The sequence below is a fragment of the Hemicordylus capensis genome, chromosome 1 (genome assembly GCF_027244095.1).
Source record: "Hemicordylus capensis ecotype Gifberg chromosome 1, rHemCap1.1.pri, whole genome shotgun sequence".
NCBI classification, from domain to species: Eukaryota; Metazoa; Chordata; class Lepidosauria; order Squamata; family Cordylidae; genus Hemicordylus; species Hemicordylus capensis.
Window position 1 is genome coordinate 304,533,442 of NC_069657.1, and position 16,103 is coordinate 304,549,544.

The window sequence follows — 16,103 nt, forward strand, 5'->3', positions numbered from 1 at the left end:
TACACATCTTGAGTTTCTGGCAGCCCACAAGGTTCTGTGAGCATTTTGCCCCTTCATCTGGAGCAAGATAGTTCAGATTGTCCATTGCTATGTTGCCACAAATGTTTGCATCAGTCTTCTGGGAGACTCAGCTTCCTTGTGCTTTGCACTTTGCATCTGGGAATGGTATAATGTCTGCTGTCTATGTGGCAGGAAAAAAACATTTTAGCAGAGCCCCTCACCAGGAATAGGAGCCTCAGCATTTCCCATGCATGGTTCCTTTCAAACTGATACCTAGCTTTCAGTTGCCTTCAGTGTAGCAACTGTTGGATCAGTCTCATTGCTTTGTTAGCAGATGTGAAGTGCATCTACTTCTGCAGCAGAACAGGCAGGGATGCCTTTCTCTGTTCTTAGACTCTGGAGACTTTGGCACTTGTTCTCACCCTTCCTTCTCCTGTGAGTGTTCAAGAAAATTTTAGTTGACAGAGTTATTTGCATCTTGGTCGCCCATGGTGACCTAAACATCCATGATTCAGCGTGTTTCTTCTCTTGGAACTGGTCCCTGTCTCCTCTCTCAGGACTGGAGGAGCCTGATATACTGGAAGATTACTCTTAAGACACGTGCTCCATCACCTCCATGCCATCCTCTTGGAAACAAAGAAACTGTCCATTAGAAAATCCTTAGGTGGCTTATTTATTTGACACCTGGACAAGAGCATAGAGTAGATCCTCACTAAACCCCAGTTCTTTTTTGTGCTTCCATATCTTCACATTTTATGAAAGTTAGGATTAGTGATGTCTTCCCTGTTAATTCACCTTACGGCAGTCTCCACAGTTCATCCACAGCTGGATAGCTGCTCACTCTTTTCAATCCTACTAGTTAAATGCTGCTTTGAGGGGCTGCACAACTTAATCCCTGCCATCTCCATCAGTGGATGATCATTGAGCTTGTCATTACTACTTGTCGATTGATGATGCAGCCCTTTGAACACTTGAATCTTGTGACCTATGGTGGCCTCCTTCGTAGCCACTTTTGCTGGTGGGGTGGGTGAGTTCGGTGATCCGGACACACATCCACCCTAATTCACCATTTTCCATTGAGAAGAGGTGGTCCTAAAACTAGATATCTCATTCCAGTGGAATGTGTTCTCAGTCTTCCATCTTGGCCTGGACCATCACATTGCTGGTATTGGTTCCCAGTCTCTCTACTGACACCAAATTATGCTTCACTTGTTGCGTATTTGTGGAGTTTCGCTTTCTACATCCATGGTTATTTTATACCAGTACTCATACTTTTTATCTGAATCCACATCAAGGCCAAAGTTGCCTTCCCAGAGCTTACTCTGGATTTCTTCCTTTGTCAAGGTAGCCTATTGGCTTGCGTTGCAACTTCCGCAAGCAACGAGCAATATCCATTATGTTAACCACAGAGATTTCCCTTCCAAACCTTTGCAGGGTGGCCTCCAGGTCCTTGCCCTCTGCGTTTTTATTAAGCACTACGCTCTGGATGTTGGGTGAAGATCTGATGCTGCCTTCAGTAAGGTAGTGCTACATTCTTTGTTTAGCTGAGGACACCTTCATCCTCCATCCAGATCAGTCTCCCATATATGCATCTACACAAATATCCTAGAGAAAAACAGGTTCCTTACCTGCAACTGATGTTCTTGGAGTGGCCGTCTGTGTAACTAAACAATCCTTCCCTGCTGTGGTAGTGGTCTGCACAGAACAGAGAGAAAATGTGTAGGACATTCTCACTCTATTCTGATGGGTGGGTTCTCATACCAAAACTCTATGGATAAAATTCTAGAAACTTGAAAATGAAGCTCTGTGCAGGAACAAATCTGACACGTAACACCTGAGGAGCAGACACTTCCTGTCTATGTCCTCCCAGAGGCTTACTCGTGCCACCAGGGAGATCTAGGAGCTGCTGAATACCCAAAAGTCAGAGTGTATGGAAGCTGCCCCCCCAGGCAAATACCTGGTACCTATTTGCTAAGTAGTGCATTTCTTCCAGGGAGTGGCAAGGAGCCATTTCTCCATTATGGCTATCACGTAATCTAGGAGTAGCAGTTGGAACACCTGAGTGACATACTACACTTTTTATTTTTTCATATACCTTTTACATACCTTTTTATGTTTCTGTGATGCTTGTTATAGTTGTATATCACCGTGTGGTTTTCTGATGAAAACCGTTATAGGGATGTAATGTGCCTCTGGCTGCACCGATTGCCACTGTTACAGTAACCTGTTCTTCTCAAGAGCTCTCTCCCCCCCCCCCGAGAGTTTTTTTCAGGGAGCACAGGAGGCTGTTGTGGGGAGGAGGAAGCAGTAAGTCCCCTTGCACAAGCTTCCTTCTACTAGTGATGTGCATGGAACCGGTTCGTAGGTGCTTTATTGGCCTTCCAGCTGGTTTGAAAGACCAGTGGTTTGGCCAGTTCAAAGGTGGGGGGGATCCCTTTAAGGATGGGGGAGGGCGCTCTTACCACTCCCACCGCATTTCTCCCGCCGGCACTGCCTTTTAAAATAGTCTGATGGGGCGGCAGCGTATCTCCTTGGGCCAGAAGTGACTGGAAGTTGCTGCTGCGTGTGGAGGTACTGGGGCGGCAAGAAGGTATGCTGCCACCCCACCGGACCATTTTAAAAGGCAGCACCAGTAGGGGAAATGCAGCAGGAGGGGTATAAAAGCACCCTCCCCCATCCTTAAAGAGATCCTCCCCCACCTTTGAACCAGCAGGTGCCGGTTCCATGCACACCACTACCTTCTACGTGTACAAGTCAAGAGACAACCCACTGAAAACACTCTTTGGAATGAATTGTACCATAATACTATAATTGTTGTGCAACTTATTACAAACTATCTAGCATTTATCTTTTGATTGAAAATAGCTTTCAAAACCTTGAGATTCAAATGGGATTTGTGGGGGACATCCCAAACCCTGTTTAAATTTCAAAAAACAAAAATGATTCTGTTCCTTTCTTGTATCACTGTTTTCTCTTTTGGCTTCCATTTACTTATTCTTCTGATGTACATTTTTATTTCAAAATTGGTTTTAAAAAATACTGAATTTTGAATTTTGTGCAGTTATATGTCTTATACTGCTATTTTTATTTTTATTTTTTAATAATAGAAATTGTTAGCATTTGGGCAATGTTGATTTAACCAAAAAAATCCAAACAGGCATTGACAATCTAATAACAGCCATAATGTACATCATCAATAACTCCTTTTCTATAACTTTACTAAATTCTGTTCTTTAATTCTTATCTAACTACTAAGTGAGTAATAAAATTTCATACTAATTTTAAGGTTAATAGTAATAATAATAATAATAGATGGAAAAAGGAGCATAGTAACTTAGTCGTGTGTACAATCCTTATAACTAGCCAAGTCCAGCATGCAGGTCCTTTATGAACGCCTTCTCAGAAGAAAATACCTACGATTCCAGGGAGACGCCTATCTAGGTATGTCTTTTTTTAAAAAGAGGGTTATATCTATAACCCGTTAGGTTTTATTATAGTATATTGTTTGTAAAGGGTATAATTTATTTCATGTTAAAACAGGAACAAAGAGCCTAAAGCTGCCAATCAGCTCTAATATAAAGGGCTCAAAATTGTAATGAAGACATTGTCCTAGTTCAGACATAATGCTACACCATGGTTTAGCACTGTGAAAATGAGCCTTCACAAGTTGTCCATTATATCCAAACTTGGAACAAGCTATGGTTTCCCAACTGTGGCTAGTGAAAATAAGCCAGGATCAAAATGTGGTTTGATAATTAACCGCAGTGTCTCAGATTTGGACCCAAAGGAGAACTGTTTTTTTCCCCAAAGCAGATGCTTTTAATTTCCATCTCTCGTGTTGAGGAGGAGAGGGAAGTGTGTGTGCCCATGGCTTGTGTTCACAGCACTAAACTATGGTTTAGTGTTATGTCTGAACCTGGCCATTAAATGAAGGCTTAGAGTAGTTCATCTAGATGAGCTTATTCCATCAGTAAAATGAGCTTATTCCATCAGTAGTTGAGTTAGCCCCCCCCCCCCCCCGCGCGCTTCATGTGCTGATAAACCAAAAATGACAGCAAAGCATGATGGTAGTTGTAGGGTAAAATAACAGCAGAAATGTAAAAGTTAATATATTTTTTCTGTTTGTAAAAAAAAGTTCTCTTGGAGCCCTATTCCCCTCCCCTCCCCTCCCAGGCAATTATTGATAAGAACTCATGTCACTATTACTAATACAAAAATTTATATTCCCCTTTTCACCATAAGTTCTCATAGGAGTTTATATGGAAAATAAATAAATAAAATGGTTCCGTGTCCCAAAGAGCTCACAATCGAAAACAAAATGTACAGTAGACACCAGCAACAACCACTGGAGGGATGCTGTGCTGGGGTTGGATATCTTTTCAAGCCAACACTAGCTTCCCTGAGAATTATGAACTCCTTTATTAGCTAGAAGAAGTATTAGATTAATGTTAATGGCATAAGAGAAACACACAGTTTCCATAAAATGATGTTGTGTTTGAGTAGTCCAGCAGCCTGACCATGAATATTAGGGCATCATTCCTCCTGGAGCAAGTGAAAGGATTGCCATAGAGCTGTGTTATCAGCCAGAATATGTTGCTGATGTACTTCCTGTTATCCTGCAGAGCCCCCTCCCTTCAACCTAAGCCACTAGTCAGGCATGTAGTTGATCTTGGAGCAAATGCTGGGCCATGCCCTAGATATGGCAATACATTGACTGCATGGGAAAACAGAAAGTACAATAACTGTCCATTCCAAGTAATAACTGCAGCAGTATGTGCACACCCATACATGCACACCAAGAAGGGGAAGGAAGGAGGGCTCTATTAGGCCCATTGGCATTCTTTGCACATGCAGCTGACTTAATACCAGCGTAGCGTAGATTATGCCCACAATGTGTGTGTACATTCAGAAGAAACCAAAGTTTCTTTAAGAAATCCATAGTGTTAATCTAATAATATGTAATTATTTTTTGATATAATGGGAAATGGTTGTCTGTGTCTGGTATATTGCATTTTTATTGTATAACTCTTTGACCAACTCATTTTGTGACTTGGGTGTGAAATCGGTTGCCCATTGCATGTTGACATACAGATAAATTACTATTGAAAAGCTAGGTTGCTTTTGAAGGAATCTTTGACATGTTAGTGTTATACACATGGTTTGACATTTTTTAAAATCAAAACTGGGAATGTTTTATAATAATTAGAATAACTTTATATATAAATATTATATATCTTATCTGTATTATCTTCTATATAATTTATATTAGAATATTACAGTATATAATTTATAAGAACTTATATAAGTTCTTTACAAGTGTGATATCTAGAAATATCTTGTTCTCTATTCTTAGAATTTAAAATTGAGTGGGATGGGCAGCCTGAGATTAGATGAGACAACCTCAGTCTAGCTGCCTGTAGGTTTTCCATAACCCTTAATACCTTATACCATTCTTCTGAGTTTAGCTGCTGCTCTAGTCTAATGAATTACTTTAGTTTGAAGGTGGGTGGGTGGGGGAAGAGGAGAGTATGAATGTAGGAGAGTGTACATATGGAGGGCACACAAGGCAGTGTGTGGTCCTTCATTATGGCTAGAATAATTGACAACATGGCACCAAGCTGGATGGTAAGTTCATCATCTCTGTGTTAGAATTAAATTCAAAAATCCTCTCTTTAAAAGTCAATTTCAAATAAATGTCAAAGGTTTCCAAAAGGACATGCTTACATTTATTAGTGCCCTGAACATGTATCTTGGAAAGATTTGTATCATAGTACATTAATCAAATGTAAGTCTTATGTTAGCCTTGCTGATGCAAACATAAAGTAGCCTGTTACCCTAAATTCTGTGCTAGTTTCACAACAGCAAATGGGGTTCATACTTGATTTGAGGATATGAAATTTACATTGGGTGAGTTCAGGCATCCCGCTGAACCACAATTAACTCTTGGTTCCATATGATATCTCTGAACCTCAGAAATATTTGCGATATTGGGAAGAACTCAATTTCCAGTTGTGATAAGAAACAAAACCAAGATCAGTTATGATGTCCAAACCAACTGCTTGTTCTATCAAAGTGTTTTAAACAAACTGATTTGAAACTCTCATCAAACCTTTAGTTTAGATCACAGTATTTTTCAAGAACTTTGGTTAGAGTCAACCAAGATTGGTTGTGATTTCCAAACCAAACAATTTTGGTTTGTTTGTAACCACAGTCAGAAGTAGAATGCTTGCAGCTTGTGTTGGGGGAGCATGCAGTTCCAGTGCTTGAAGATGTTGCATGGAAGAAAGGTTTATCTTTCTGCATGATGTCATAATCCACCTGCTAACTCATAGTATAATCTGATAGTTCAGCAGAGAGAAAACCAAGAGGCCAGTATTCAAAGAATTGTGATACTCCTGCTGAGAATTGAAGGAGACTTTAGGCAAACTAGATGCGATGTTACATAAGAACAGCCCTGCTGGATCAGGACCAAGCCCTATCTAGTCCAGCACAGTGGCCCACCAGATGCCTCTGAGAAGCCATTTAAACCTGTATGGTTAAACACCCATACCCAAATGAGTGAGTGACCTCACATCTAGTTTTGCTTTTAGTTATGTGTGTTCACAAATAGTTTTGATATGGTTTGGCAATCAGCTATTCAAAGGTGGGTGAAGTCCAATATCACTGAGTGCATGTACAGTGCACTCATGTATGCCCATTGAGCCTAAGTAGCTATCTGGACCCTGGCCAGAATGATTAATTGGAGCACTTTGGGATAATTTAAGGTGAATGTTATTACTCTGGTCACACTGAAATCTCACTTCAGGCTCCCAGGATGTGAATTTTCACAATACCAAGCCACTTAAAGTACACAAGTAACTGTGCTTCTTGGACCAACTCTTCATTTTTTTAAATGCAGAATTAAAACCTTGGAGGAATAACTATTGTTACAGTTCTGTTGTATCATTAATTTTCCCTTCAAATTCTTCAGATTTTCAATTTTTGAATTTACTAGTCAAACTTGAAACCTTATAAATTATTTCAGAAAAACATATGCTTCATTAATATTCTAAACTTGTATCCCACAAAAGGGATACAACAAAAAACGAGGATACAACTAAGGGATAACTGTTTTAACTATCAGTTGTCATCCTTAAGATGTATATTTGGTACATATATTTTGGTATCTTAATTTTGGGTAGAAGAAAATGCACAAATGCATTGAGATAGTTAAATCTGAAAAAGTGGAGCAAAAATGGCACCAACTATACTTACTTGGTGCTAAATGAAGAATTAACAGCAAAGAGAAACCTTTGTACACTAGAACAAGCCTTAAATTGGTTAGGGTGATGCTTTCTTAAAGGATGTATCAGTGCTATTCATTCAAGGTTAAAAGATATCTGAATGTGAGGACACTTAGCCAGAAGAAAATGATGAGGTTAAAAGTTGTAATTACTGTACAACAAATAAACTAATACTATACCTATGTAACTAATCACATATTTAAATTGACACAGAATACTTTCATGTGTATTTGGATGTGACTGCTGTTAGAAAAAAATTAAATTCATTTTCTCTGTACACATAGGCACTCTGTTCTTGTGACATTCTGTTGCCATTAGGATTACTGGCTAACAACCTGACTAATGAAATGCTGGTGCAACCATGTTGTGTTTCATGCTAAGAATCTAAGACGAAGAAGAAATGATTTTTCCCATTCCCGGGCAGCTGCCTGCACCACCTGAAAATATGTCCCCGAGCCTCCAGGTGGCACAGGCAGCTGTAGAAGGAAGAGGAGACCAGTCTTGCTTAACCTGGATCAGGACTGCACAACTTCGGCCCCCCCAGCTGTTGTTGGGCTACCACTCAGTCCCATCATCCCCTGTAACTGTGGACAGTAGTTGGGATGATGGGATTGAATTGTAGTCCAACAATAGCTGGCGGGTCAAAGTTGTGCAGCCCTGGCCTGGATTGTTAGTCTGGAACACAACACTGTTGTACCAGTGCCTCGTTAGTTGCGATGTCAGGCACTGGCTTTTTTCGTAGCCCTTCCTTAATCACTTATTTCAGCAAAACAGCACAGTGCATAAACGAACTGAACTTTTATTCACATGTTCATATTAATATTGAAACACACAAGCATAAATTAAACTAGCTCCAACTTGCCATGCAGCAACTTTCTGGGGAAACATAATTCAAAAGGAGAGCCAGCGTGGTGTGGTGGTTAGAGTGCTGGACTAGGACCGGGGAGACCTGAGTTCAAATCCCCATTCAGCCATGAGACTTGCTGGGTGACTCTGGGCCAGTCACTTCTCTCTCAGCCTAACCTACTTCACAGGGTTGTTGTGAGGAGAAACTCAAGTATGTAGTACACCGCTCTGGGCTCCTTGGAGAAAGAGCAGAGTAGGATAGAAAATGTAAAATAAATAAATAAAATTGGAATTGTAAACTTCAGTGTCAAAATGTGGCAGCAGATAAGTAGGATAAGAAGAGACTAATGGAGGCATTATTTCCGCACAGTAAACTTAAAGTGGATTATTATACCATTTTTAATTGTAAGGAATATCGCAAGACTGATTTTCATATGCTTTGTACCATATATTGGTAACAAACAATATACGGTATACAGGTTCAAAAACAGCCTGCAAATGAAAAGAGAGACTACATGCTCTCAAAAACAGGTGGTTAAATTTACTGGATTTTATTTTTACAGTACTGTTTAAGAAACAGTGGGAACCCCCAAAGTATTTGGAATTGGATTATATTCTAATGTAGTTCTAGAATTTTAGACATATTCATTTTACATACACTCGTCTTTTCAGAGAACATAGATGTAGATGTAGAAGCACGGATGTTGGAACTCAGTGAAGAAATAAAGGTATTTTTATTCAAATCTGTGTAAATAGTATTGCTTTCTTCCAATATTCCCTTCCACTCTTTCCCCCCAGATATTGCTTTTAGTAGCAGAATTTTCTTTGTGTATAATTGGTTTTTTGGTTGTATCATTTTATAAACCTGTAAATAGAGATAATCTGGTAGATATTATACATTTGGACTTCCAAAAAGCTTTTGAAAAGATCCCTCCCCAAAAGACTTCTGAATAAGCTTGGGAATTATGCGGTAAGAGAACAGGTCATCTTACAGCCTGCAAACTGGCTGTAAGGAAGCAGAGGGTAAGCATAAATTGATAGTTCTCACAATGGAGGGGATTGGGAAGTGGGGTTCCAGAAGGATCCAAATTGGGAACTGTTCTATTTTATAAATGATCTGGAGTTGAGGTGAGCAGAAAGAGAGCCAAGTTTGCAGGTGATACCAAATTATGCTGGATAGTAAAAATCCAAGCGGACTGAAGCTTTTCACAGCCCATGGAATTTGCCATCATAAGATGTGATATTGACCATCTTTAAAAAGGATTAGCCAGATTCATGGAGACTATGGTAATGCAATGGAATGTTCAGAGGTAGTATACCGGTGAATACTAGTTGCCGGGTAGCAAACAATGGCAGTGAACTGTTACTTCCAGGTCCTCCTTGTAGGCTGCCTGGACACAACTGACTGTCCACTACTGAAAAGTAGATATTGAACTGGAAGGACCCTTGGTCTCATTCAGCAGGTGATTCTTAGGTTGACTTATGAATATACTGGAATTCAAGTTAAAGAGCAATTTAAGATTATTTTATAATTGCAAATTGTTTTTAATCAGTTATGTTACTTGAACACTATTGCATATAAGTCTAGTATGAGAAGTTTGTGTTTTTAGATCTTTTGTGTATATATTTTTTTAAACACTTGTGTTCAGCTACCTGAAATAAACTTCTCTGTGGCTTTCTTAAAGTCCTAGAAATGCTATTTCTAGAAATATGGCATATGTTTTCCTGTTGATGCAGAAAATGGAAAATCCTGATGAACTGGCCGAACTTATAAATATGAATCTTGCACAGCTTTGTTCACTCCTGATGGCTTTATGGGGACAGTTTCTTGAGGCCATTAACTTCCAAGAGGATGTCACTGCATTACTAGCACAAGAACATCATACAATGCGTGTATGTATTCAACCTGCTGTGATACAACTTTTAAGAATATATAATGCTCGATTCTAAAATTAAATGGTAGATTAGCTCATAAAACTAGTTATTTGTTGACAAAACTATATTTTAAGAAGTTTAAAGAATTTAACACTGATGGGTTTAACCACTGGGTAAAGCTAAGCTTTTAAAAACTAAGCTTTTAATTTTGTATCTAATTCTTGTTGAGTGTGAAGGCTAGATAAATTCTGTAACTGAAATACAGATTAATCTATAGTTAGGTTTTTTATCTAGCTAGTACCTTGGCTGTCCAGTGACGTTTAGTCTCTACATTGATACCCTTGAGACAAACCCCAATAGCTCCTAAGTATTTTTAGCTGACTGAGTATCTCTTGGCAGTTAGTTGCCACATACCCTGTTGAGAAGCTGTGTCCAATTAACCTAAATTGCTGTGTTAGAGAAAGAGTAGAAGGGAAGTGTGTTAGTGTTACAGTGTGCTAATAAGATAACAGGAAAGTGAGATTGCTGCAAGTTTAGCTGTGGCGATTGGGGACCAGGGGAATAATGTCAGAAGCTGCATGCACACACACTCTCAAGCTAATGAAACAGATAAAAGTACTGGACAGTGGCGGAGCGATCTAGTGTGTTGCAGGAGTTGTATGAATGAATATCTGCCTTCTGATCACAAATCGTGGATGTGTGCTTGGTGCAGTAAACTACTGATCCTCAAGGGAACAAGGCCATTTTCCCCAAGACTAAAATAATTAACCTGTTGACCGGGCCAACCTCTGTTAGTTGGGCAAAGAAGCATCTTTCAGATAATGTATTTAAAATATTTAGAAGGGGGAGAGCCTGTTCATTCCAGCAGTGTCCTTTCCAGTGGCTGTTGCTGCTGGTATCATCTTCCTCCCCACCACCCTTTGTTTTTTTTTTTAAGATAGTGAATCATTTTAGAACATGGAACTATTTTTTTCCATTTCTCTGCTATGTAGATTGGTGTGTGAATAGTTTGTTGAAAAGCGGTATATAAACATATTTTAATCTAAACTGGTAAAGCTGAGTGCCAATGGGGTATTTTCCTAACTCTCATGTTTCTGTACCAGTCCCATAACTGCATTCAGTCACATAACCAGTAGTAGTGAAACAAGCATCATTTGTTGTAACTTCTATAGTTTTCAAGAAAATACACTTTACAGTTAGCCTAGCAACAGTGAAGGCTGAAAACACAGCTCATTGGCTGATGTGATTATGACATTACTTTCTGGTCTTCTCTGGGGTAGAAAAACTGCAGCTTATAATGCTGGCTGGCTTCACTCTGCTTTATTCTTCTAAATCTGCTGCCAACAGGCCTCAAAATTAAGGTGAGCAAAATACATGGGGTGGAATCTTTCAACTTTGCTATTGAGGAGGTGGTAGCTCTGATTTCGGTGGGATTCTGCTGGGGCTGAGGAGCTTTCTCTTTCTCTGATACAGCAGGCCTTTGGTGTATGAGGCAGTGGAAGCTCTGATGTGAGGGGACTGAGTAACTCTTTCTCTACTACGATCTTTCGTGATCCTGGGAGTGGGGTAGGAGTGTAGGGGGAGCAGAAGGTGTATCGAGGAAGGGCACTCTGCAGTTAACAGTAAAGCAAGAAACAAACTGCAGTTAATGGTGGTAGAAAGAAAAAGGCACTCTGCACGTGTGGTGGCACCACTGTTAGTTATTCTTGGGTTCCTCATGACATCTTCATCTTCATGGCCCTCCCAGCTTAGGGTAATTTCTCTTAAGAGCATGGGAGATACCCAGGAAACACAGCTTCCTTGGTCTTTCAGTGTAACCAAGTAAACACCCCCTTGCACAGATGCTGTCTGTTGCTTGCCTTCTCCTCCATCAGTACTCCGCACACTTCAGCCCTACACCCCAGATCTCTAGAGATGGTGCTAGAGAGAGAATTCCTCAGCTCCCCTCCAGTATCCTGCCAAATCAGAGCTATCACTGCCAAGTACATCAAAGGCCTGCAATATCTAAGAGGGTTCCTCATTCCCCCTGCCCCCTTATCTCACCCAATCAAAGCTGCAACCTTCTAATTAGTTGGTAGCAAAGTTGGGTGGATTCCCCACCTCCCCCCATCTAGTTTTTCACCTTAATAATTTTGTGACCTGTTAGTTGGCAGCAAAGACGGCGGCAGAGAGAACTCAGCAGAATAAACTGCAGCATCTTTGCCACAGAGAAGACCAGGAAAGTGAAGTCATCACATCAGCCAATGGGGGGTGCATTTTCAGTCTCTTTCCAGGACTGCAGTTTTCAGCTAACTTTAAAGTACCTTTTAAAGGGAAAGTATAACAGCTGGAGCATGGATTCTTTTTTCTGTAGGTATTATTCTGAAATTTAGGGGAAATCCCTATTCACTCTTAAGATCAGTAGGTACTGCTTTTTCCTATGTCACTATGGGCAAAAAGGAACGACATAGGCAGGGCCGGTGGTATAGTTACTTCCACTAGAATTATAGTGGATCCTGGGAGAGCAATGTTGATGTAAGCAGACACATCAAGTGAATCCTCTGTACTTGACTGTTGGAATGGCATGGGAGGAAGCCATGAAGCAATAGCTCCCACATGGTTGCCAGCAAGTATTAATCAATCCAGACACACAGATACCTAGATAAGACCTTCAGGAGCATTGTAGAAAATCCTATTAACATGCTGACAGCTCTGGTACCGTTGTGTAGAACAGGGGGCTCTGGGCAGGAGGACATCCTATTGAGGAAGTTGGAAATTCTCTCTTTAGAAGAAACTTGCTCTTGGGTATTGGGGTGCCTGTCTGCATAGAGGGAAGGGTATGCGGGCATTGTAGACACAGATATCTTGGTTTGTGATAGGTGTGTTAATAGCATGGTGACTTACTCATCTGAGGCACTGGTTGCAGACATCACAAGACCTCTCAATAACCTGTTAGTATGCTGAAGGAATCGGTGGTCAAATTTAGGCTGCTTGGGTAGAAGACGAATGCCATTCAATAGGACAAAGCAGTGTGAACCTTCTGAGTCTAAGGCAGTTGCCCCTTTAAATATACCTACATTTAACATCTGAAGAAAGGAGGCATAACCTAAAGCACAGTGAAATTTTGTTTAGTTTAATCCTTTCCCCTTATTAAACACCCACCTGTCCAAATTGAGAGAAAACTGATTTATTGTATGATTTAACTCGCTATTCTGTGACCAGTGGTGGGGTGTGTGTGTGTGTGTCTTTGTCTTTCCAAATAGATTGTATCCTAAGTGCTAATTGCACAAGCAGAAGTTCCACTTGCCCTAGGGAGAACAGCAGTTCTCCAATCAATCCCTTGCTAATTTCCTCCCTCCCTGCTGCAGCCTTCCCAGCCCCATGCCATTCTTTTCTGGAAGGTTCTCTCGCACCAGCCCTCATAAACAGATTTTCAGGGAACATGCAGGGAAGGGGAAATTGGTGAAAATTGCCCTTTACTTGAATTACTTCCTCCTTTTGTAATCAGAATTTCTTCCTGTTGTGTTAGGAACATGTGGGATAGAACTCATTGCTTACTGAACAGTCATCATTATTGTGGTATAGGTATGCTGTCTGTCTCTTTGTGGAAAGGATCACTGTAACTCTCCTTTTTTTATTATTATCTTGGAACACTTTAGGTGCGCAGATTTTCTGAAGCGTTCTTTTGTCTTGAACATCCAAGGGAAGCAGCCCTTGCATATCAAGAACTGCAGTAAGTAACTTTAAACAGAAATATTACAACAGAATTCATTAAGTAGCAATAAATTTAAAACTAAGTCAGAGACTTTAACATACAAATATGTTAAATAAATAAAATGAATAAATAAGTTGCCTAACTTCATTACAGAACCAAATAAAAATCAGTGTTGAATGTAGTGAGTCTGTGTGTTTATGCAGAATCTCTTCCAATATTAATAATATCTTTATTGTGTCTGTGCAATAAATGCATCAGGCATTCCCATTTAGAGGCTAGTGATACCTTCTAAGATAAATAAGTACTCCAACCTCTAATTGGATAACTGAGGCAAATTACTCTTAACCTAGTGATGCCTACTTTTGTCCTGAGTCCATGGACAAGCATTTCAGCAAAATGGAATGGTGTGGTTCTGCCCTGCAACTGTAGGATCATTTAAAATCCTTATAAGAACAGCCCTGCTAGATCAGGCCCAAGGCCCATCTAGTCCAGCATCCTGTTTTGCACAGTAGCCCACCAGATGCCGCTGGAAGCCACAGGCAGGAGTTGAGGGCATGCCCTCTCTTCTGCTTTTCCTCCCCTGCAACTGGTAGTCAGAGGCATCCTGCCTTTGAGGCTGAAGGTGGCCTATAGCCCTCCGACTAGTAGCCGTTGATAGACCTCTTCTCCATGAAGTTATCCAGGCCCTTCTTAAAGCCTTCTTAAATATAGGAGAGACCCTGGAAAATCGTTGCTCTTGGAATACATGGATGATATTCCAACACAAATAATGAATACAAGAAATGAACTGGTGCCGTGGCTAGAGTGTTGGACTAGGACTGGGGAGACCCGAGTTCAATCCCCATTCAGCCATGAAACTAGCTGGCTAACTCTGAGCCAGTCACTTCTCTCTCAGCCCAACCTACTTCACAGGGTTGTTGTGAGGAGAAACCTAAGTATGTAGTACACCGCTCTGGTCTCCTTGAAGGAAGCACGGCATATAAAATGTAAAAAAATAAATTAAATAAGTATACAGTGTTCTATATTGCACTGATTTGTTGGTGCTTTGTCTCCAGTGGCAACTAGTGTACTCATTTGGAAAGAATTGGAAAGATGCTCTGGCCGTATTATTATTATTATTATTATTATTATTATTATTATTATTATTATTATTATTATTATTATTATTAAGCAGCTGCCTGCTCTCTGTCAGGAGGTCTGCCTTATATTGTGAGAGCATTGTTCTCTGTATACTTATGGTAGTACACACCACCACCACTCCCCGCCACCAAAAGTTACATCTGTATCTGTTTGTTTCTCCACTCATGTGAGTTGCCAGAAGGTAATCTAGACCAGGGATTCTCTGCGTTGGGTCCCCAGATGTTATTGGACTTCAACTACCATAATCCCCAGCCCCAGTGGCCTTTGGTTGTGGATTATAGGAGCTGGAGTCCAATAACATCTGGTGACCCAACATTGACAATCCTCGATCTAGACAGTGACCAGACAAACTGCTTAGTTCTACAGGTGGAATTACACTGGGGATCTTCAGTCCACATTATTGAATGGCTGATACCTTTGTACCCCCTTTGTTTTCAGTGATTTCTCCTTTGTCCCCATGGATCCTAGTCTCAGTTTCTCAGCCTTTACCTACTTCCTCCTATACAGTCCTTCACTTGTTCATAGATTTCTCTGTTTTTACGATTAGGACAGTGCATTTCTGGAACTGTACCAAATGGTTATTACTTCTGATAGTGATGAATATAGCTTTTATGAAATCAGATGTGATGTAGTTACATTAATATAACTTACATAATTTTCATTAACACACTGAATTTGCAGAATATTAACTTTTGACTAGTGTCCCTGAATAAAGGTACATGGATAAAATTAAAATGTATTGCCAGTTATGGTTTGTTGTACAGGATTACTTTTTGCAGCAAAATAACAAAAGATGGTATCTTTCAGTGCTCAGAGTTACCTTCAGATGTGTACTGCAATAAAAAGCACCTCCTTCTGCAGTTCTCTCCCACCTCTGCCTATTGAATGCAGTGAACTCGATGGGGATCTGAACTCTTTGCCTATAATCTTTGAAGATCGGTATTTAGATTCCATCACTAGAGGTAAATCAAGGCTCATTAAATTTTACCTTAGCAAATTGAAATAACAATTTAGAAATGTTCTGTCTTTTAAGTTTCTTATAAGATAATTAAGATTGAAGAGACTTTGCACATTACAACCAGCAATGGCTGGAATCTAAAGGCATGGAGGCTTTCCTAAATTTATTTTCTTACCACAACTCCTTATGCTGTATTGGGGGTCTTTCCCAAATGTGCCTTGAGATTTGGCAGCAACTGGTTCGGTGGTATATAGTATTATAATTAGAAGAGAGACCCCAACAAACGCTGCTATGTATATGAAAGCTT

General features: G+C 40.2%; 1 protein-coding gene across 10 annotated transcripts in view; it reads left to right on the plus strand.

Annotated features, from left to right (window-relative positions):
• Positions 1 to 16,103, plus strand: part of FAM135A (family with sequence similarity 135 member A) — a 98,520-nt gene that overhangs the window by 49,171 nt on the left and 33,246 nt on the right. For 9 of the 10 annotated variants that reach the window (XR_008314078.1, XM_053286739.1, XM_053286737.1 and 6 more), the window contains 5 exons: positions 3,364 to 3,441; positions 8,802 to 8,857; positions 9,867 to 10,022; positions 13,643 to 13,716; positions 15,646 to 15,800. Coding sequence is in view for 9 of the 10 variants with exons in the window: in XM_053286739.1 (XP_053142714.1) it covers positions 3,364 to 3,441; positions 8,802 to 8,857; positions 9,867 to 10,022; positions 13,643 to 13,716; positions 15,646 to 15,800 (519 nt within the window). In the remaining variant the exon portion in view is untranslated. The remainder of the gene's footprint in view (positions 1 to 3,363; positions 3,442 to 8,801; positions 8,858 to 9,866; positions 10,023 to 13,642; positions 13,717 to 15,645; positions 15,801 to 16,103) is intronic. The other variant, XM_053286741.1, reaches the window with a different exon arrangement.